This window comes from Salvia miltiorrhiza, unplaced genomic scaffold (genome assembly GCF_028751815.1).
Source record: "Salvia miltiorrhiza cultivar Shanhuang (shh) unplaced genomic scaffold, IMPLAD_Smil_shh original_scaffold_266, whole genome shotgun sequence".
NCBI lineage: Eukaryota > Viridiplantae > Streptophyta > Magnoliopsida > Lamiales > Lamiaceae > Salvia > Salvia miltiorrhiza.
In genome coordinates this window covers 348,600-373,479 of record NW_026651513.1, presented here as the reverse complement: position 1 = coordinate 373,479, position 24,880 = coordinate 348,600, and the positions used below count along the sequence as shown (strand labels likewise).

At 35.1% G+C, this 24,880-nt stretch overlaps 1 protein-coding gene across 1 annotated transcript; it reads right to left on the bottom strand.

Moving 5' to 3' along the window:
* Positions 1–10,532: 10,532 nt before the first annotated feature.
* On the bottom strand, positions 10,533–11,688 carry LOC131003752 (transcription factor bHLH36-like). Its single transcript, XM_057930300.1, has 3 exons — positions 11,355–11,688; positions 10,968–11,288; positions 10,533–10,896 (listed from the first exon to the last, which is right to left on the bottom strand). The coding sequence occupies exons 1-3, from the start codon at positions 11,604–11,606 to the stop codon at positions 10,831–10,833; spliced, it is 639 nt and encodes a 212-aa protein (XP_057786283.1). The 5' UTR covers positions 11,607–11,688; the 3' UTR covers positions 10,533–10,830.
* Positions 11,689–24,880: the final 13,192 nt, after the last annotated feature.

Genomic DNA, 24,880 nt, shown 5'->3' with positions numbered 1-24,880 from the left:
TTATGAGTATCATATAAATTATTCCACAAACTATTTTCCTTATTCGCATAAATATGATTTTTATTCGGTACGTCTTGAACAATATTCGAATATGATATATTCATTAATAATGCTACTTTATTTAACAACCTTATTCACAATTTATGAGTATCATAAAAATTATTCAGCAAACTATTTTTCTTATTCGCGTAAATATGATTTTTATTCGGTACGTCTTGAACAATATTCGAATACGATATATTCATGGATTATGCTACTTAATTCAACAAAATATATTCCTTATTCACAATTTATGAGTAACATTTACGTTATTCAGCAAATTAGTATCCTTATTCGCAAAAATATAAGTTTTATTTGGGTACATTTTGAACAATATTAAATTACAATAAAATTATATTTATCGAACAAAGAAAATTATTCAAAAAATTAATATCCTTATTCGTAAAAATATAATTCTTATTTAGATACATTTTGAATAATATTCAAATACAATATAATTATTGGCTATCGCACAAAGAACAAAAATTAATATGTACAGGTTTTGAAATAACACTTGATATACAAACGTACTAATGAAAAAAAATACTACATGAATTACTAATTTTATTTAAGCGATTAAGACTTAAATTCTTCATAATTAATTACTGAATTAATAAAAATATAAATTAGGTGAAAATTCTATATTATTTATTCAGATAATATTACTTTGTGAATACATATTAAAATTATTTGAACAAATAAATTATTTGAACAAATTATTCAGATAATATTACAATGTTTGCGAATAAAGTGAAAAGTATACTCAATATGTTACAAAATATGAAATACAGACTCTGCTGAATGAACATTTAATTGACCTGAATAATTTAACATATTAAACTGAATAAACTTTCAAGTTGTGCGAATAATATGAACAATCTACTGAATATGTTACAAAATTTGAAATAATGTCGCAATTGGCCATTATTTAATCTAAAAAACAAACAAAATTAATGAAATGTCATCCATAAAAACAAAAATCAATATTTTTGCAATTGCTTGTTTTTGAACTAGTGTTGAAAATTTTATGGTGAAAGAAAAAAAAAATGCACAAATTAATAATTATGTGAAATAAAAAAATAAATAAAAGAAAGACGCAAAGAGTGAAAAAAATCAGACTAAGATCTTCCATAAAACAAAAGAAAATTAGAATTCATCAAAAAAATAAAAATAATTGGAACAAAGAATAATTAATACCTAACCAATTCATCATTGTCGGTTAAATTATAATGATAGATATGCATGATCTCTTTCCCAAATTCAAAGGAATATAATTAGCTTAATTATAGTAGATATCGGTTACCTAAAATTTAGTATAGAGTTTTACATATCTATCCTTTTACCTATTAAAAAACGCAGCAATCATATATTTAATTGGCCGTTGGATGCAAAGAAATAAACGTCCATGATTAATTCTTCATTCTCTCTACATTTAGCTTTCTTTTTTGATCCATTCCCTATATATATATATATATATATATATATATATATATATATATATATATATGGGATTCAATCCCTAAAGTGCCGATCACCCCTATGTAATGGGCTTTTCGACCTTAATCAAAACAAAAACCCAAAGTTAATTAAAACATGAATTTTGGGTATAATTAAATCCAGAATATAATTAATCCAAGCCCAATCTCTAATTTTCTTCCAAATCAACGTCATCTTAATCAAATTCACGTCTTCCTCCATCTTTCTTCATCCATGAGCTTCCAACCACACTTCATGCAATTCCTGCGCCAAAACACCAACGAACTTGGGCAAAATCAAATAAAATATACGATGATAAACACAAATCTAGACTGTTAAATTGCAGACATCAGAAGCGTAAAAAACCCATGAAGAATGATCTAACATAGAGACAACTAGGGGTGTAAATTCGGGTTGCGGGTATCGGGTATACCCTCACCCGCCCTGATACCCGCGCGGGTATCGGGTACCCGATACCCGCAAAATCAAGGAAGAGGGTCGGGTGCGGGTATTGTTTTCCTAAAAACTGCGGGTATCGGGTACCCTCGGGATACCCGTGGGTACTGTGAGGTTGGCCCATTTCTCATTTATCTTCTTTTTTCTTTTTCCTGGGCCATCTTTCTGGCCCAGAACCGAGCCCACTTCTTACCCTAGCCCATCTCTCCTCCTGATATATCCCACCCCAGCCCCACTCTCTCTCACTTCACTCTGCGCCGCTCCATCTAACCCTAATCCTCTCTCTCCCTCTGACCTCTCGACTCATCCACCTTCCCACCACCCTTTTGCCTTGGTTTCTCCATCGCCTTCAATGGCGATTCTCCCTCCCGTTAACCTGCTGCTCTCCTATTAATCTCTGATGCTCTCTCAAATGGGGACAACCGGATTATCAAAGTGAGAAAGGCTCTGCTATTCCTTTCAAGTGTGGTTGTTTTCTTTGATAGTACGGGATTCCCTGTTTGAGTGGTGGTATCACCGGGCTTTTCTGTTCACCGGAGCCCTGATTGGTGGTTACCTGAGGTGTTTCTGAGCCAACGGAGTTCTGTACTTAGGCTCCTGCTGTTGGTGGCTCTGTTGGTGGCTGAGATCTGAGAAGCCGCTCCATATCCATCATTTTTGGGTCTTGATCGAACTGCTGCCGGAAGGGTTGCCGAGTTCTAGGGGAAAATCTGAGCTCCACCGTGTTCCGAGGACACCTTTTCCCCTTCTCTGAACTCTATCTTTCTTCATCTTTCTATTCTTTCTTTCCTGTTATCACTGTTACTTGCCTTCATTCTATTGTGTAGATCTGAAGCTGAAGAAGAAGAAGACTTTGAAGAAGAAGAAGAGAAGGAGTAGCAGAGGAGAGAAGAACTGAAGACCTGAAGCGTTGAGAAGACGAAGATTCAAGTGCTTGAGCACGAGTGGGGAAGACAGGAGGTTCGGGAATCAAGTGGTGAACCCTGGCTAGGCGAAGATACCCAACAGGTACCCTCGGGATACCCGCGGGTACCCGCATGTAAGTTTTAATTAAATAAATAATTTTTATAATTATTAATTAATCTTTAGGAAATATTAAAATACGAATGTATAGGAGATCAAGTCTTATATTTTTGTGTAATAATCACCAAACTACATAAGGGAGGTAAATTTAATTTACGACAAATTATAAATCACTGGTAAAATTTGACCTAGAGAACTTTTAATTATAGGGTTAACAGTATTTGCAGAAATTGACCTTCAGAAGCTTTAACTCCTTTTATGATTTAATCCGATATTGTCGAAGGGATGCTTGAATCAAGTTCACAAGATAATTAATAATCTTTATCGCAATATATCGAATGAACTCATTAGAAAATGGTAATTATGAGAATACACACTAAAGAGTCATTTGAGGACTCTTAGTTGTGGTTTACAATTCAGGTCTCGGTTTTAATATCAACTCGTGCAGTCCCTAAGGGGACACCAAGCGGTGCAACCTCCTGTGTGTAAACAGTGAGGTCTTGGGTTCAAACCTCACTGCTCTCCCTCCCCAATTCCCCCAAGTCAAAAAAAAATATCAACTCGTGCACATTAGTTGTATAACTCGGCCACATTATTGAACGATAAAAGAATTAGGAATATTTTTACCTAGATGAATTTACTATAAAATAAAATAAAAATATCCTTCCTATTTTTTTTTTAAATAGAAAGGATATTTTTTAAAAAAATTGTGAAATGAGGGACAAAATACCCACGGATAAATGAGGGACAAAATACCAATTGGTGAAGGTGGCTTTGACCAACATAGAGATTTAGTATGAAATGAGAGAAATCTAACCTATAAATGAGACGCCGGTCTTTCTTTAATCAGTAATAGACCGAATCAGAGTCTTCGCTAGAATTAGGCTGCTTCCAGGTTCCGTGATATGATTCAGATGGGAGATAATGGTTTGTTTTGATGACAAGTGTAAAGACCTAAGATATTTTGAATGATGAGGGTGGATTTTTAGAGTGTAACACTAAGGAATTCAAATGCAAATAAATGCCAAGTGTTTTTAAAACTAGAAAACTTGTAGCAGAATTTTTCGTGTTGAAAATGCAACGTGCCTTTGATAAATATGGAAATAGTACGACCAAAGGTAATTCCATCTTTTGAACTTCCTTCTTGATGTTAAGGGGTAATTTGGTATGTTCAACCTTTTCTTTTTTTTCAAATGTGCCGATAATGAAATATTCTTCCTCCTCCCATCTACGGAATTGTTGTGGGACCACCTGTAAAACGATTACGAGATCACTCTCAGATGCACTCTTTTTTCAACTATAAATTATTTCTTATCCTCTTCCTTAGATCTGCTGCATTTAGGTGCTCCTATCAATCAGCTCTGCCTTGTGATGATTATTATTTTACAGAGTCACTTGAACAACTCCTTTCCCTAATTTGCTTGATATCTTCTATTAGCTCTACCATGCCTTCATTGCTTCTCAAACTATTCTTAAGTTATTTGTAATGTATTGAAACTATATCATTTAATTATGAAAATATTATTCATTATTATTACTATTATGTTTATTTAAAAAAAAATCAAAATATCAAAAAAAATTAATTCAGAGGCTATCACCCCCAAACCTACTTAAAAGTTCAATTGAGTAACCCATTTTATTTGTTAATTTATTGTTTATGCCTATTTATTTAATTTTCATTTTAATATATTGCGTTTCACTACAAATACATAGTAATTAAAAATTACGTATTGTGTACTAATAAAGTTTTAATCTATTATCGGCTAATTTGACATATAATTAATATGGAGATTCACGGAAGTACGAAAATATATACAAATGGCCATTAAACTAATGGTTAAAACTTAAACGTACAAGAAACAAACGTGTTGCCAACTCTAGATAATCGAACTATACCGTTTACGGCTGAGTTTGTTTGTTGTGTTAATAGGGAAAAATGCCCCCTTCTTATAAAAACTTGTAAAATTGCCCACTTTTGTTTATGAAAGTGGGCAATTTTACAAGTTTTTATAAGGATGTGGGCATTTTTGCAAATGTCCCTTGTTTGTTTCCGTTTTTTTCTTTTTCTTTTTCTTTTGAGGCATTCTATTTTTTGTCTTTTGTTTTCCGGTGTGAGTAGATAAAAGTCTCGAAAATTTAAATCCAACCGACAGCCAAACACAATTGTCAACCAAATTCGTACTTGACTACTATAGTGACAACCAGAAACTTATTAGGGTCAAAATTTAAAATACTCACCTCTATAATCTATCTATAAAAAATATTCGCTTTCATAAAACATATATCAAACCTACTCAACTCATAATTAATGATAAAACTATCATTTAACAAAATCCTCTAGTAATTCATCATAATACAATTCCATAGTTAAATTGAAAATAGTCGGTGAAAACTTATCAGGCCCAACATGCTTCCGTAACATTCAAAATTAATCTAAACATAAACCCACATTATACATTTAGTCGAATGGTCTTCTTCAGAAGTCAGTACTTGTTGCGTTTTACGGATCGTTTGCCCCCAGGCTCCATCCAACCACGCGCGTTCGGGAGGGATGGTTGCAACATTCCTCCTTCACTAAGTTCCGACGTATAATATTTTGTTGGAAAATGATTTTTTTTTTTACTAAACCGAAAAGTTGAGCAAAAACAAAGCGTTTAAAGATGAATTATAAAATACTTAATTTATTTCATAAAATCTCCCTAAGGGAGGAGACAAACTTGTTTAGCTACTCATTAGTAGCTTAACACTTGTGTACATAAAATAAAAGAACTAAAATTAAAACTTTGAAAACTAAAATTTAAATATTACAAAGATAGATTTCTAGAGAGAGAATGTGTTGTGTGAAATTATGATGGTTTTTCGATGCCCTTTTTCCTCTCCAGAGCTTGGTTTATATAGAGGTCTGATACCCTCTATTTCCCTTGGGGATTCTTTTTCCGAATGGCCAGCTTGTGTTGAATGTGATGGCCATTTTCTTTTGTCGGCCATGATTGCCGACGCTTGTTAGTGCCTTCACATGAGGCTGGACCCTTCCTTTGTTATCTTGTGATAATGCTGGTAGGGGCCGGCTACTTTTATCCTACACTCACCTCTATCGTCTGCTTTTGGTGAGTGGCCTGTATTTCCACCAACTTCTGTCGTTTTCTTTTGGTGGGTTGTCCGCCTGTATGATGGCCCACTCACTTTTGTCGTTTTCTTTTTGGTGAGCGGGTTTCTTGTTGTGAGTCACATGACTCCCTTTTCTCTGTCGGGCATCTTACTTTTTTGGTACCCGAGGTGCTCGTCCACGTGGATTTTTGTGTTCCTCGTGTTCATCAGACCGAAATCTCCTTCGGTCAGGTTTCGAGTGGAAACCCTTTCCGAACTCCGGCTCCTTCTACGTTGGACATTCCGCGCAGATATGCTCGATCCAATGACCCAAGTGAGCCATGTTACAGAACTTGCGGCGAGTTTCTTTGCTCCCCGTGATCTTATTTTGCCAAAGTGTTGGCCTTTTTTCTTCAAAGGCCTTCTCGGCAAATTTGGTGGTGGTTCCTGTCATAGAGTTTAACAGGAACGATTCCAAACTTGAATTCTATAAGATTATAAAATTTGGTGGTGGTGGTTCCTGTCATATACTTGAATTTAATAGGATTTTTGGGTACATGTAAGTTTCTTGTTTTGAAGAATCAATAAGATTATAATATAAGTAATTAATGTTATCCCTGTAATAAACAACTTTTTTTTAAGCCTGTAATAGACAACTATAAGGGAGAAAATGGGATCATGGAATAAACCACTTTTGCATACTTTGACAAATGCGATCTTCGTTTTGACTTCCAAGATTTACTTAAATTCTTGATCCTTTTTTTAAAATAAAAAATAAAAAAACAAAGAAAAAATCTGAAAGTTTTTATATCTATTTATATTGGAAGTGGCTAGTTTTAGTTTTTTGTTTGTAAGTGAATCCTTTATCGTTCCATGTTGACCCTAAAACCGAATAATGGAGAGCCAGGTGGCCGGCCAGCACACTAACATCAGCATTTAGCAAGTTATGATGGAACATCAAACAATTTTTGGAGCAACTTGCTGTTTCTAAATGACACATATATATTGTAAAATTGTCCATTTATGTCTTATCAAATAAAAGCTATTACATGAAAACAGCTCACGCGTATGAAATATTAGTACATTTATTGAGGTGGGGTATAAGTATTCACTCTTTTATTCATATGTATACTGTAAAATGTATATGTACCGATGCAAACAAGATCGTATCTATAGAAATTAATAGTATAGAATGAAAGTATGCATAAATAATATAAATATGCTATAATCTATTTAGTCTAATGAATTCAATGAGGATTTGAAAAATCAAATAAAGAAGCTCATATAAGAAAGTACTTAAAACAAATGAAAATTAATTAGAAGATTTATTCTTGGAATAAGATTTCAAACTACGTGTGATGCATCGAAAATAATTTAATTTTTTAAAATTTTAAATTATACCATAAATATGAATAGATTTAGAAATTATGATTTGCAGTAAAAATTAATAATGTGATATTGATTTAATTGTTAAACTACCAATATATATTGTATAATTTTAAGTTGAAAAAATATTTTAGAACTACTTCATCATAGTTATATAAATATAAATGAGATATATATAAATTCATATTCATTAAATAGTTAAAATATTGTACGAAAATAATCAATATTTCATTGCAAAGAAGAAAAAATAGAAATACAATATGTTTCAAAGTTCGTAACATACATAAAAAGTACTAATAAATATATCTACAAATATGTGTGGACGTTTATTTCACCAAAATCTATTCAAATAATATATAGATATACATTTATATTATATTTATAATATATATATATATATATGTTTAAACTTTATAATAACATTTGTCATACAAAAAATAAAATTGAGTGAAATGAGTTGGTTAACTATGAAAATTCTTTATGCAAATTAATTATATATGCATATAGCTACATACATATTAATTTAATTAATAAATGAGTTAATTATTATTAATTAATGATTATATGGTGAATGGAAAATATTGTACTCCCTCCGTCCCCAAAATAAGTTCCTCTTTGGGGACGGCACGGGTTTTAAAAAAAAGTGGTAAAGTGTATTGATAGTGGAAAAAAATATGTTATAATTAGTATTGAGATTGATGAAAAGGTGAAAAAGTGTTATAATTAGTATTGAGAGTGGTTAAAAAGTGAAAAGTAAGAATAAATAAAGTATTATTAGTGGTGGGGTAGTTTTCCAAAAATGAAAAGAAAGAAAGAGAAACTTATTTGAGGGACGTCCCAAAAAGGAAAAAGATAAACTTATTTCAGGGACGGAGGGAGTAATAAGTAGTTATATATATATATATATATATATATATATATATATATATATATATATATAGGAGGCCGCTCCAATGAGACCCCCTAATTTTAGTGAGATCTAGGGCACGATTTGGTGCGTTTATTTTATCAATCCTATGGCTGATATTGTATCTGGAGGGTGATTTTTTTTTTGCAGGGTTCGAATCCTGGAGGGAACAGAATATTTTAAATTTTGTTATTCATCAGTATATAATGCATTGTTCATCAGTATATATGGCTCTGTTCATCAGTATATATATCTTATTCATTACGAATTTTTTAAATTTTTTTTTCATCAGTATATACATCTTGTTCATTAGATATACGTTTTGTTCATTAGTATTATATGTCTTATTCATTGTACTCATGTTACACGAAAAATAGGGGGTCTCACTGGAGCGCGCCCCTATATATATATATATATATATATATATATATATATATATATATATATATTGAAGATCTACGGTGGATGTATCATTTTCATGGATGAATACAACATTTGGGTTCGAATCGTGGAGGGAACGAATTTTTTCTAGTGTAGTAAATTTCACTATGAATACAGTAATTTTATATGTCCAGTGCAGTGTTCTCACATTCTCACTATAAATGTAGTTCTTATAATAATCAACTCCTATGCATATAAGGATTCTAGAATTCATTTCCTCTAGAACTTGTGAGAATTCAATTTTTTTTATTAGAACTCTGGTGCTTGTTATCGTGAAGACATGAGAATAATGCATATTTCCTATAAAAACTAATGCATTCACTGTTAAATTTAATGCATTCAAAAGAAATAAAATTTTCACTTCATCTAGAATTCGGACACATGTGTTGCATTCATCCATCAAGATGAAGCATCGTCGTAGATCTTGACAATAGAAAGACTGAGAATGGTTTCCCTTTCTTATTTGTAATAAGGACACCAAGAGATGTGTTACAAAATTTGTTACATCTTTAATTATAACAAAGTTTAGCTACACCCACACATATATCTATATAATTAGTTACACATAAAAATATAATTTAAAAAGTTTGTTACGTTTAAAAATGTAACAAATTTGTGACATCTTTTTTTTTTTTTTTGATCGGGCAAAATCATGTTAGATGTTAGTAATTAGTTCCCCATCCACTCCAAGAACCACCTTATATCTCCAATCTCCAATTCGCTCCCAAGAGGAATCGAACCCGGGTCACTTCACTTAAGTGAGGACCCGGTGGCCAGTGGGCTAAGCCCCCTGGTTAACAAATTTGTGACATCTATCCATATAAATATTTTGTGATAGTGACATCTATCACAAAATATTTTTACTACACATATGTGTCACAATATATTTTTGCTCTCTCTTTGTATATGTGTGTGTCACATACACTCACAAAAACCCAAATATACACACACAAATATTATTACTTACTTTAATTATTAATAAAATTATTTTTTTGTAAATAATCAATTATAAAATATATTGTCATAAAAAATAGCTACACTTTCATGTCACAAAAGTAACTACACTACATGTTACAAAAATAATTACACCTATAAATGTCACTCGTGACGTGTACTACAATATGTCACAATTTTATTTAGTGACATTTATAAGTGTCACTATTTATCAAATATTATATCACTACTGAAACGTTTTATTGTAGCGCGAAAATATTTTTTGTAAACAAATAATCTTGACATTAATAAACGATTTTATATACTTTCAAATTTTTGTGTGATTTTAATAAATATAAAGATAATCTGCACAATAACTAATAATCAAACTAGTATGGAGTATATCAATTAGGGTGATTCTATTAATAGCCTTCATTTTACTCTTTATAACTCTCGTATTTAAATAGAGATGGTCTTGGGTGTAACATGTTGCACCATGCAACATAATAGTGTAAAGGGTCCGAATCGGAGCTCCATGCCGCGGATCGATCATGTTGCATGGTGCAATATGTTTGCACCCAAATTTTTATCATTTAAATTTAAAGTAAAATTTTAATTATTATTTTAAATAGTGACTATAAAGAATAGAATGGAGGCAATGAATAGAACTACCAGTACCAAATGAATGGAACCAAAGCCCCATCTAAATTTGACCCCATTGGCTCATGGAATTTTAACTTTCATTAGGCAGCTTTCGTTAAAACGGTGCTAGAATTGCAGCATATCGCTGAAATGCCTCATCTTCCAAGGTTTCTATTGAGACTAGGGCAAAGATGATTAAATATTTTTAGTACAAATTTTTTATGTACAATATGAAGATATAGTATTTCTTACAAGCTGTACTAACACATTCTTGATCGACGACGATTCAATCGAACTTAATTTCCACTAAGAACTCCAAATTAATAAAATCCCAAACATCCAAATATTTACCTCCAGCAGACTATTTAGAGAAGCCCAAGCAAATTTCGATTGATCTTGCCACAAAAGTCAAAATTGATCCCCAAAAGATTCAACGACTATTAATTGATCTCATACGCGAGCCTCTGCTGCAGCTCAGCCAGATTAATATATGCCAAAGCATTTACCTGCAAATCGATGATTCCCAGAAATGAAAAAATGTAAAAATAAAATATATACTGTAGGATAATAGAGTTACCTGAGTATGGATTTTGTACAAGAATCTGCCGTTCACTTTGTTTGAAATGCAGGTGACTACATCGAGTCCGCTGTGAGTCAATTCCACAATCACTCTTGATAGGGAAAATCCATAACCCTCTTTGACACCACAGTTGATCAAAATCTCAAGCCCATCACAACAACAATTCACCGTTACAAAATTTGGCAGATCAAAAGTAGTATTTGAAGCCGATGCATTTTTCAGCTCATCTCTCCGCAACTGCAATTCCTCTATCTTCTTCTCCATATCCTTTATGTAACTTGCGGCCTCGTGCATGTGATCAGAGACCGACCGTTTCCCCTACCATGTATATTGATTTAGGGCTTCTTTAAAATAATATTTAAAAGGAAAGAAACATATATATACCTTGATGTATTCAAGAGGGAGAAGTTCTCGAAGTGAGGCGTAAAGAGTAGACATTTCTTGCCTTCTTTGCCTCTCAATTTCTCTATGCGTAGTTTTCCTCAGCTCATCGCTTACTTTGTTTTCTTCGTTTTGTTTGGGACCTGATTTTGATGTTCTTCGCCTCTTTTTCGTTACAAGTTGAGGGCTTTCCAAAACAGCCTCATTCGATATCGTCAAATCTTGTTCAAGAATCATTTCGGAAAAGCAGCTCATAATTTGGAGGAAACCTATTTTTATGATGATGAAAATAAATATTAAGCTACATGTCGATGGAGCATATATATATATATAGGAGAGGAAGATGTGAAAAATAAAAATAAAAGAATCTAGTGAATGCAGGTTACCAATAGATGTCAGCATTTCACAATGTGCTACCGAGATCTGAAATGCCCCTACTATAGCTACCTAACCCTTTCTCTTCTTCAACTATTTTTTTTTATTTTGTATTTTGTTATTTTTTATCTCACTATAAAAAAAAGTTTCACTAGTGACATAAGATTTGGTAACTATCATATGTGTCATAAAAATTAGTGACATTTGATTATGTACGTAACCAATCACTAATATATATATACACACTTTTAGACGCCACTAATTTTTATGAAACGAATATCAGCTATCAAACCTTATATCACTAATAGAAACTTTTTTTTTAGTGTTTATTTGGTTTTGGGAAGAAATTGATGAGATGGATATCATTAACAATCATTTTAATAAACATATATCTGTCTTTTATTATTATTATTAGTGCCCACAATACCTATCATTATAATTATGAAGATTGAATAAGTCCACGTTTGTTGAAGAAGGTTATGTCAGAATCACTACATGATTTAACCAAAGTTTTTTTATTTGGATTCTAACAATGTTATATAGCTCATGGCCTTAGAGTAGAGCGAGTGAACATATAGTTTAGTGGAAAATATTGAGTTCAGTCACTAGCTAGCTGGGATTTCATTTAATAAAATATACATTTATGGAGATAAAGCAAAAGGAGAAATAGATATGGCATTTGGATTAATTTTCTATTAATTCCACTTTTGATATTCCATTATTATGTTTTGTTTTATTATATTTCTTTAATTTTAATTTTCTATATTTTAGTTTGTTGCATGATGGATGATTTGAACTTTTGCGTTAGGTGATGGTGATTGATAAATGAGTAAACGTGTGCGCAGACTATATATTTTGGAGAGAGAAGCCAGTATCTGATTTTGCTAGGAGTGGACTAGCAACAGCAATTTCAAGCTTCTCTTATTTTTTTCATTACAACTATTGCCGATATACAACATAGTTTTAACGTCACGTAATGTATGCACACTCCTCCGATGAAACACGTTATATTTCGAATGTCGTTTAGATATTTAAGTGTATGTACATAGGTTGAAACAGCAAATTAATCAAATATTTGAACTTCAAAAGTCTCGACTAAAATGAAATATTGTTTAATGTGGTCGGAGATAGCAAATTACCCAGACGACTCTTTTTCCCAGATTCTTTAATGTGGCTAGTTTATAAGATATATCCAAAACAGATTCTTGAGGTAGATCTATGTATCTATATGTGTGGATTTAGATATACACCTTTAACAAAATTGAGTACTTTTATTTGAATTAAATATTTGTCGTCAATATATTTATGGTTAGTATTTTATAGAAACATCAAAGTTGAACTGAAGAAAATATTTTAATAACTTAATTGAATTAATACTTTTTTATTTTTACAAAATTAATATTATGTTTTTGTCGTTTAGATATTTAAGTGATTGACAGAAACGCTTGTTATATAATTAATTTGTGGACTTCAAACTCGTAAAATCTAATATAATGTTAACTCTATTTTTAAATGATATACTATATTAGGAACCTTATCTAATCATGAAAATTAATTATATCCAATTCCTAATCGATGATTAGCCTAGAAAAAGACTTGTTATCAACTTTTAAGTGAGCAAAAGATTATGCAGGTGTGGTGGACAAGAACAGTACAGAGCTATCCTTCCCGACCAAGAGCATCAACTAAAGATTTTAGCTGAAATTTTGTACATGTTGTCCGATAAACAAATAAACTGACATCAGACATGACCTCAGTAATCATAATTTAAACAAATAAAGCGGCCTGACCCAGTAATCAACTTACTAATCTCTTAACATATATAAGTAATTAATGACAAAACGAAATTTTTATAAGTACTTCTATATATCATTAAGAGTAAAATTTTGAAGTAACCAAAATGAAGCATAAAACACAATTTATGGCCACACATTGAAAAAACACAAATTTTGGTCATTTTTATTGATTTGGACGTTTTTATCCTTAATGAGGCGGACCGGGTAGGATTAGGCACGCGGGTCGCGTGCCGGGTCGGGTTAGGCACTTATGGCACTATTAGTGCCATAAGTGCCAAGATTTTACTTTGAAGTGCCATCGGAAATCCAAAATAAAACCAAGTAAAATAGTCATCTTGGCACTTATGGCACTAATAGTGCCATAAGTGTCAACGGAAATTCAAAATAAAACCAAGTAAAATGATCATTAACCAAGTAAAATAGTCATCTTGGCACTTATGGCACTAATAGTGCCATAAGTGCCAACGGAAATTCAAAATAAAACCAAGTAAAATGATCATTTGGGCACTTATGGCACTAATAGTGCCATAAGTGCCATACGTGCAGCACAAATACAGAAACAACATCATTTAAACCCTAAATGGAACATCTAAACCCTAAATGGATAATCTAAACCCTAAATGGAACATCTAAACCTCAAATGGATAATCTAAACCCTAAATTGAATATCTAAACCCTAGGGGGAAGTGTGCAGTACTTATGGCACTTATGGCACTAATAGTGTCATACGTGCAGCACAGATCAGATCAGATCAGATCTGTCGATGGCTGAAATCGAAGGAGGCGAAGATCAGATCTGTCGATGGAGGAGGCGGCGCAACGATCAGATCAGATCCACCGTCTCCGCCTTATCAGATCAGATCCACCGCCGCCTTATCAGTTCAGATCTGCCTTCGCCGCCGCTTCATCCTCCGCCACCTGACCGACCTCCTCCACGCTGTCGATTTCAGAGGACCGGATCTCCTCCACCGCCGCCGCCTCATCCTCTACTTCGACGAAGTCTGCCCAAGCCGCGAGAGCTCCGACGAATTCTTCAAGCTCGGCGCCGCTGGAGAGAGAGAGAGAGGGAGATGAGAAAGAGAGAGGAGAGAGCGGCAGCCGAGATGAGAAAGATAGATGAGAGAGAGAGAAGGGTAGAATAGTCATGACATACAAAAAATGGCCAAAATTTATGTTTTTTCAAATGGTGGACAAAATTTGATGTTGTATGTTAAATAGGGCCATTTGACCCTATTATCTCTATCATTAAACTTCTATTTGATTTATTTGGATCCTCAAATTCTGTATTCCGTAATATATCTTGATGTATCAGCAAATACTTATAATTAATTGGCTCCAATGACACACCACAAATTTTGAGGTCCGCACTAAACCATATAAAATTGGATAGCTTTTACCCATTTTTAAAGGCAGAAAATAAAAAAATACCTATTGGAAAGAAAATTATAAAACTACTCATTTTGAACTTAAAAGGGTAAAATTCTTTTTATTTAACTAATTTAAAATTCGATCTCGCTGTTTTATATTATTCGAATCGCGAACTTTTCTTAACATGCTCGATAGATGCGAGTCGACCTAATCGAGCATTAGTGTTAAATGAACTAATTCTCAACATGCTCGACTATGTCAAACATATTGAGTGTGGTAAATGCACTAATGCTCGACCTCTGTACATTAATGATAAACACTCATTTTGTATTGTTTTTATTGACATTTTAATTAGTGCTTAAAGTGTTAGGATTATGCATGATAGTGATGTCATTGATGGTGTAAGTTTTATATTCTTTTGTGATATTACGTTTGGGTATATTTTTTGCTGTTTTGGTATAGGTTTGAGTGTTTTGAAAGCTTAGCACCGATAATGAAGTACCAAGGTTCGAGTTTCAAGTGTTTCGAACGCGAGACTCAAGAAAATGAGCTCGAAAGGCTTGAAAAATTGAAACGAAGGAGCGGGGACCGCCAAATGGGTCGCTGCGATGAGGAGAAATTTTACACTATGCCCGGCGATCAGCACGGCGACCGCCAGCTGGATCACTGAAAATCGGCGTTTGTGGCGGAGGAGCGACGATCACCGCGTGAAGAAAGAATTTTGTGCTGAAGGTGGCGACCGTCATCTGAGTTGTCGTGGGTCCGAGTTTTTTGATTTTTATGCGTTATTCTGTATTTTTTGGGTTTTTAGACTGGATTTTACCCTGACCCATAAATATGTCTTATTATTGACCTATTGAGGGTTCTAGACTCTTATTTTCATATCTTTAGAATTTTATTGTTTTTTTGGTCTTAAGAACTTGGATTGGATTTCTGCAAGATTGAAGATTCAAGTTGTCACTTTGGTTTTATTTCGAGTTTTATTTAATTCAGGACTATTGTTTTCTTTTTAATTATGTTTATGTTTTCTTTTGTGGTGTCTGGCTAGTTCGTTATCTGATTCTAGGGTTTGTAAATAGTTGATTGGATTTATGTGATTGATTTGTTGATACTTTTTTGCCTTTCACTTTCTGATTCATAATTCCTGGTGCTGATTTCGTGGAAATTATCTGATCAATAATTTGCATGTTTAACTATTCAGTTTGAGACCTAGCGGAGATAACTGTTTAGCGAATTCAGAGATGTATGATATGATTTTAATCTTGAGACCTGGCGGAGATAGGTGGATCATAGGAAACTATTCATATGTGCTTTTGTGAGTTAGTATATATTTCTTTCTGATACTTACGGGTGATAGATAGTATATTAATCTACTGTCATAGATTGCTCTATGGAGAATATATGGCGAGTTTTGTGATCTCTCATTAGGATTGGATTAAACTGATAATTAGGATTAATAGGTTAATTGTGTGAATTTAATTAATAAAATTACATTATCTATGATCAGCCTTTTATTTATCTTGTTTTATTTTTGAATTTAGTTTTGATCATCTATTATAGTTGTGTTGTTTGGATATTGCTTGAGAATTTATTAGGATTATTTGGAGTTTTTTTGCTTATCAGTCCCCGTAGGTACGATACTCTGTTAAATGTATAGTGTTATTAGTTCTCGTTTTTGTTGCTATTAAAATAGTGATCAATCGAGCATTAGGGGTAAATGCATTAATGCTCGACATTCTTGATCACTGCGAGTCGAGCAATCGAGGAATCAGAGAAAATGCACAAATGCTCGATATGCTCAAACACTGCAAGTCGAGTAGTGGAGCAATATTAGTGGTCGAGTATTAATGCGAATATACACTATTGCTCGAAATCAATCTAAGAAGTCTTAAATGGGTATATATTTTATAAAATGTGGGTATTTTTAAAATTTTGTTTTTCAAAATAGATAAATACCATTTTCACCCAAATCTGAAGGAACTATACAATTTTTAATTTGAAATCAATTTCAAATATATTTTAAAATTGAGTGCTAATTTGATTATAGGTTTATTTGCAATGCATATATACTATATTTTTCTTTTATTTCCTTTTCTTTATTTTCTTATTTTTTCTGTTTTATTTCTGTATTAATGATAAATATCACTTTAAATTTTAAATTATTTGCTCATTATCATTCATATTTTAAATTATCCAAAATATTTTTTTTAAAATTTAAAATATTTTCTCATTATCTATTAATTTTTGGTGCGGAAATGTTATGGTTTAGCAGATACCACGATATATTTAGATTTTTGTAAAACTTACGTGGCACATTCGGATTCCCCGTCCAATATTTAGGGGGGTATATTCGTTGTGGAATTTGATAGATTTCTATGGATTTTAAAAGTCTGGGTGTATTCGTTCAAGACTTTTAAAAGTCTGCAGAAATCTGGGTGTATTCGTTCAAGACTTTTAAAAGTCCATATAAATCTGGGTGTATTCGTTCAAGACTTTTTAAAATCCATACAAATCTAGGTGTATTCGTTATTCCATTGACTTAAAATCCGGAATGACTTTCATGGATTTCATCCAAAAAATACACACGACGAAATCCGGCCAAGAACCACGAGAATTGAAATCCACGAAGTTTTAAGCGAGCGCTGGGTTCCAGCGGCCGCTGGACCCAACGCTCGCTGAAATTTTTTAAATACAGTTGGCAAAATTTTCCATTACCCAGCGACCGCTAGATTCACAATGCAATAACTTGATTTTTAGGGGGGTGTATTCGTTCTGGAATTTGATGGATTTCTATGGATTTTAAAAGTCTGGGTGTATTCGTTCAAGACTTTTAAAAGTCTGCAGAAATTTGGGTGTATTCGTTCAAGACTTTTAAAAGTGCATATAAATCTGGGTGTATTCGTTCCAGACTTTTTAAAATCCATACAAATCTAAGTGTATTCGTTATTCCATTGACTTAAAATCCGGAATGACTTTCATGGATTTCATTCAAAAAATACACACGACGAAATCCGGCCAAGAACCACGATAATTGAAATCCATGAAGTTTTAAGCGAGCGCTGAGTTCCAGCGCCCGCGGCCAAGAAGCCAGCTAGCGCTGGAACTCAGCAATCGTTGAGAGTACTTCACTCCTTCCTTCCTCACTTGAATTTTCCGGCAATGGCGGCGGCGAACGGCGGCGTTGTCGATTCGATCGTGCATGCGCCCTACGCCGCTACTGTCCGCGTGATGCTCGCTTCACTTGAGCGGAATTTGCTGCCAGACGCCGTCGTGCGCCGCCTCACGCGGCTGCTGCTCGCGAGCCGCCTCCGCTCCGGTTACCGACCGTCAGCTGAAATTCAGCTCTCCGATCTCATACAATTCGCGCATTGTACGGTTCTGAAATTCTCTCGCTCTGTTGTTTTTTAATTTCGAATGGAATTATTTGTTTTTTTCTGGAGAGTTTGCTTTCTGGTTGTGCTGAATAGTTGTTGCAATTTTTTTTTATATTTTTTTTGTTAATTTTTATTTAAGTGATTGTCTTTCCTTTTGGATTGGAGATGTTAATTTATACATAATGTAGAGCTATAGTAACATTGAATATCATTAAGTCACATTCTCTAATTGGTTGAAGCGACGATCTCGAGTTAGCGGTTGTGGATTTGGAAAAAATATCTCCAGTTCTTCATTGCTATTTTTGTGGTGTTCTGAGAAAAAGAATGAAGAAAGATGGAGCAATTCTAGAAATTTTGAGTGCTAGGTCGAATTTCTTGCGAGAAACAAATGGATTTGCTTGCTGCTAACAACTTCACCTTGCAGCTTTGAGAGAGATGCCGATAGCAATCAAGACAGAAGAGCCCAAGTATCAACATTATGAAGTTCCAACCTCTTTCTTCAAGCTCGTTCTTGGGAAGCATCTAAAATACAGGTAAATTTTCCCAGAAAAACTCAGAATTTTTTGTTTTCTTTTTTCTTTTTCAGGAATTTGGAGATGGGAATGGCGATCGAATCCCAATCTCTCACCCTTACATAGGCGAGGAGTACTGTTAGGCCATAGGACTCGTGCTATTTATAATCTGCTAATTTTTTCGACTCAGATTTTAAACGTTGATCGTGCTTTTCCATATGGCATTTTGCAGTTGCTGCTTCTTCCCAGACAAGTCGAGCACCTTAGAGGATGCTGAGAAGGCGATGCTGGAGCTATACTGCGAGAGGTCGCAGATGAAAGACAGCTATTCTGTTCTTGACGTCGGCTGTGGCTGGGGATCGCTTTCTCTGTATTTAGCACAAAAGTACCCTAATTCCCAGATTACTGGGATTTGCAATTCAACAACACAAAAGTCACACATTGAGGAGCAGTGTCGATACATACTCTTTTTTCTTTGTATAAAGCTTTGGTATCAAAAGTCAAGAATGCTGCTATATATAGCACTTATTTCCAGCGGTCGCTGGGTTTCCAGCGCTCGCTAGAACTCAGCGGTCGCTGGGTCTTTTCTAGCGGGCGCTGGTTCTCCGCGGACGCTGGTTTCATGGAATTCAATTCCAAAATTATCCCGTAAAGTCTTCGAAAATCAGTGAAAATCGAGGTGAAATCCAACCACGAATTCTTCGAAAGTCGTCTGGAATCTATGTGAATTCCATGGAATTTAAATTCCATAAACTTTTTAAAGTCTGTGGAAATCCACAACGAATACACCCCCCTTAATTCTGTGTTAATTCATAACCATATCAATAAACATTTCAATACTGGGCTTGGTTCGTTGTTGGATGATATTATTAGTGCTCTGATAAATAATAATCTCATTGTTGCACCAACCCTTCTAGACCTAGTAATAGTTCACCTCTGTCATCTTCCACCACCAGGGAGGGGCAAATGAATTTATTCACCATACAATAGAAAATCTCATAAACCATGGTTTTGTATATTAGGTCAACTGGAACGGATTGCATTGTGTCCTCAGAATGCTGAAGGCACCGATCTCCACAGAATGTGATTTGAACGCATACGACATGAGGCAAGTAAGTGTAACATGCTTAAACTAGACACCCTCCATTACCCAGCGGTCGCTGGGCTTCAGCGAGGGCTGGGCCTCCGCGCTCGCGTGAAGCCAGCGCTCGCGGGGCCTGCAGCGCCCGCGCGGTCTCCACGCCCGCTGGCTTTCAGGATTTGAAATCCGATAAAATCAATGAAAAATTCCTGCTAATTCACCTAAAATCCGAGCAAGAATTCCTTCCAAATCATGAAGAATCCACGAGACTTCTATAGACTTTTAAAATCTACAAAAGTCTTGAATGAATACACCCCCCTTAGATTTGGTACCTTGCTAATTTTATAATAAAAATTCACATCGAATTTCAAAGAAAAATGCTGGAAATAAACTTGTAAAAACATTCTAAATATTAAAGAATTTGTCTGCGCCGTCGAATTAGAGATCGTCTTCTCGATTAAGAGAGAGGCGAATTGGAGCAGCAGATGGTCAATTGGATAGGGTTTCAGAGAGGATTTCGTCAGGGGAAAGTGAAGGTATTTGGGACTTTGATTTTTAGTGGGTTTCTTTTTATTGGAATGGTCTGATTTTGAGTTTTAAAGCCCAGACTGCAGTTGCGAAGATAGGATGGTTAGATTAAAGAGAATATGCAATTGACCATCTGTTGCTCCAATTCGCCTCTCTTAATCGAAAACACGATCTTCAATTCGACGGCGCAGACAAATTCTTTAATACTCCCTCCGTCCCACGATTCATGACACAGTTTCCTTTTTGACCTGTTCCACGAAGCATGACACGTTTCTAAAAATGGCAAAAAAAATTACCCTTTATTCACATTTTCACTTTTTTCACCTACCACACTTAACACACAAAATACTAATTTCTTAATTCGCATGCCGAAAAGAAGTGTGTTATGCTTCATGAGACGGAGGGAGTATTTAGAATGTTTTTACAAGTTTATTTCCAACATTTTTCTTTGAAATTCGATGTGGATTTTATTATAAAATTAGCAAGGTACCAAATCTAAATATTGGACGGGGAATCCGAATGTGTCACGTAAGTTTTAGAAAAATCTAAATATATCGTGGTATCTGCTAGGGCTGGGAATCGGGTCGGGATCGGGTACCCTACCCAAAAAAATTGGATACCCGGTCCCGATTAAGGTGGAAAACTGATACCCGGTCCCGAACCCGAAAAAAATCGGGTACCCGAGTCGGGTATTCGGGTACCCTAAATTACCCGGTCAAAATTGCATGTTTCAGGTCAAACTGTGAAAATCGGGTATTTCGGGTATTAGGGTACCCGATTTTCTTTAATTGGGTATTAGGGATACCCGATTTTTTTAAAAAAAATTCGAAAATGTAACCCCTAATTAAATAATTTAATATATATTTAATAAAAAACCGGGTATTTCGGGTATACCCGATACCCGATTTTTCCCCACCCTAAATACCCGCTCCCGAACCCGGTCCCTAATTTTTCGGGTATAGGGTACCCGATACCCTATTTTTTCGGGTCGGGTAATCGGGTACTGTTAGAGATCTTGACAAAGATGCTTCCATGCAAGCCCCTATCCAGAAATCTCCCATGCAAGCTCCTTGTCTTAAGGTTCCAACTCAACAATGCAAGCCACGTTGCGTGCCACGGTGGAATGAAGAATTCTTGACCAAAAGCATCTTGGCAAAGGATATTCCTTCAGTTGTCTGCTCGTGAGAAAATAAAGTTGTTGTTATGTTTTGTTTGCTTATGAATGTACCTTCTGATAGCTTAAATGCTAAGGTGATAGTACGTTTGTATAGCTGTGTTTAGGGTTTGTGTTTGGCCATCTAGAATGCTCTATAGGTTACTATGTATAGCTATCTACTCTGTAATAGTTCCCTGAGGTTTAAAACTTATCAGTATGAATACATCAAAGCTCTTTTGCACTTCTGCCTTGATTTCCTATTTTCCTTTGTTTTCTATCATGGTATCAGAGCGGGTTCACTAGGACCTGTCTCTATACTAATCTTTTACTTTTTCCTTGTTTCCTGATCCATCACTATCATGGCAAACCCCACTGGTACTGCTCAAACTCCCATTATACCGCAAAATAATCAGATCTCCGTGAAGTTAAATGAGAATAACTTTCTCATTTGGAAGCAGCAAATTATGGCAAATGTGAGGGGCCTTGGCCTCGAGAGATTTTTCATCAGAGATCCACCTTCAGCCACCATAATCAGTGAAAATGGCGAAATATTACCGAACTCAGAATATATAGGCTGGGTTCGACAAGATCAACTCCTTTCTGCGTGGATTCAGTCTTCGCTCACAGAGAGCACCATGATTCTAATTGTTGGGCTCGACACTAGCAAGGAGATCTGGGATGCACTCCTTCAAAATTTCTCAAACCAGTCAAAGGCGAAGGTGATGCAATATAAGTTGCAGTTGCAAACATTGAAGAAAGATTCCCTTTGTATGAGAGAGTATCTCAACAAAGTGAAAACGTGCTGCGATCTTCTCGGCTCAGCAGGGTACAGAGTCTCTGAAGATGATCAAATTATGCACACTCTTGCTGGTCTTGGACCAGAGTACGATTCTGTAATGGTGACCATTACTTCGAAACCAGAAGCTTGGACTCTCGGAGATGTTAGTTCCTTATTATTAAGCTTTGAAAATCGCATTGAGTCTGCCAAGACTCAAGCCCCAAATACAGAAGGATCTCAACCTTCTGTGAATTTTGTTCAAGGAGCCAGTCAGTCAAACAATGCTGGTTATCAAACTGGAAAAGGAAAGAATTATCAAGGATATCAAGGCAATAACAATGGTGGAAGAGGAGGTTCCTTTGGAGGAAGAGGCAGAAACAGTAATCGTGGTGGAAGAGGTGGCAGATATGGTGGCAATAACAGGCCAATCTGCCAAGTCTGTGGCATCATTGGCCATACCGCAGATAGGTGTTGGCATCGTTTTGAACATAATTTTGTTCCAGGATCCTCAAGAAACAATGCTATGCGGCCACCCTCGGCCCAAGGCAACTTTTCTTCTGTTTTTCAACAACATGGTAGCTTCCCACAGCAGCAACCTGGTCTGAATCTTGCTCAGTTACCTGCACCTTCTCAAAGTCCTGACCAGTGGCTAGACAATAGCAGTACTTCAACTTGGTATCCTGACTCTGGAGCTACTAATCATGTGTCACATGATTTTAATTCCTTCCACTCTGCCACTGACTACCATGGAGGTAAGAGATTACAGATGGGAAATGGTGCTCTTGTTAAAATATCTCATGTTGGCAACTTTGTGGTTTCCTCTTCTTCTCACCCTAAGCATTTTATTCTTCAACACCTTTTACATGTGCCTCAGATTAAGAAAAATTTGCTTAGTGTATCTCAGTAATTTGCTCTTGATAATAAGGTTTTCTTTGAATTTCATCCCTACTCTTGTCTTGTTAAGGATCAGGAAACAAAGGAAATTCTACTCAGGGGCATTCTTAGAGACGGGCTTTACCGGTTCAATCTCAACAAAACTCCTCCTACTCCTTCAATCAAGAGCTCTGCTGCTCATCCACCTGCCTCTGCTCAAGCTTTCAGCTGTGATCCTGCTGTTTTTTCTTCCAATGTTACTAGTTCTAGATCTACTCCTGTAGTTTCTCTTGATATATGGCATAGGAGATTAGGCCATTGTGCTTATGATGTTGTTCAAAAAGCACTTAATAGCTGTAATATCTCTTTTCAATCAATTCCATATTCCACTTTATGTCACTCCTGCTCCATATCTAAAATCCATAGACTTCCTTTTACTGATTCTCACACTCTTCACAACACTCCTCTTGCTCTAATCCACAGTGACCTCTGGGGACCATCTCCTGTCACTTCTTCTAATGGATTTCATTATTATGTCTCTTTCATTGACCACTATAGTCGATTCACTTGGATATATCTATTGAAGCAAAAATCTGAGGTTAACCAAGTGTTTCAATCTTTCAAATCCATGGTGGAAAATCAATTTTCTCACAAAATTAAGATCCTGCAGACTGATTGGGGAGGAGAATTTCGAGCTCTCACTCCTTTTCTTCAAACACATGGCATTCTCCATCGTGTTTCATGTCCATACACTCCTCAACAAAATGGTCTTGCAGAAAGAAAACATCGCCATATAGTAGAAATGGGACTCTCTCTTTTAGCTGATGCTAACCTTCCCTCTAAGTTTTGGGACGATGCTTTCACATCTTCAGTTTTCCTCATAAATAGAACACCTACTAAAGTACTTCAGTTTCTTACACCCTATGAGAAGTTATATAACTGCAAGCCCAATTATTCCTTACTCAAGATTTTTGGCTGTCTTTGCTATCCTTACTTAAGACCTTCAAATGCTCATAAGTTGCAGTTCAGATCTGCTCCAGGGACTTTTTTGGGGTATAGTTCTTCTCACAAGGGTTATAAGATTCTTCTTCCTTCTGGTAGACTTATCATTAGTAGGGATGTTCTATTCGATGAATCTGTCTTCCCATATCACTCTCCTCCTTCCACTCCTGCTCCAGCCACTGATACCTTTTTGGTTCCACCTCCTATCACTCATACTTTCCCTGTTCCTCCTGTTTTTCATCAAGATTCTACATCATCTGATTCCACCCCTTCCTCTCTTTCACAGTCTCCCACCCCATCACCAAATGCTGCTCCTACCTCTTCTTCATCTCCACCCTCCAATCCTCCCTCTCCACAGAGTACCAACAATCAGTCAAGATCTCCATCTCCTGTTCCTGTTGTTTCTCATCCCATGGTTACTCGGTCTAAGATTGGTGTTTTTAAACCAAAGCCAAGAGCATATATGGCTGATACTTGTGATTATCTTTATGTTGAACCAAAGACACATGCTGAAGCCATGAAAGCTTCTGTTTGGATGAAGGCTATGGGCCTTGAGATTTTTGCACTTATCAAAAAAGGCACTTGGGTTTTCTGCCCCTTACCTCCTGGTAAACATGCTATAGGATGTAAATGGGTTTTCAAAATTAAGAGGAAAGCAGATCGATCTATTTCTAGCTATAAAGCTAG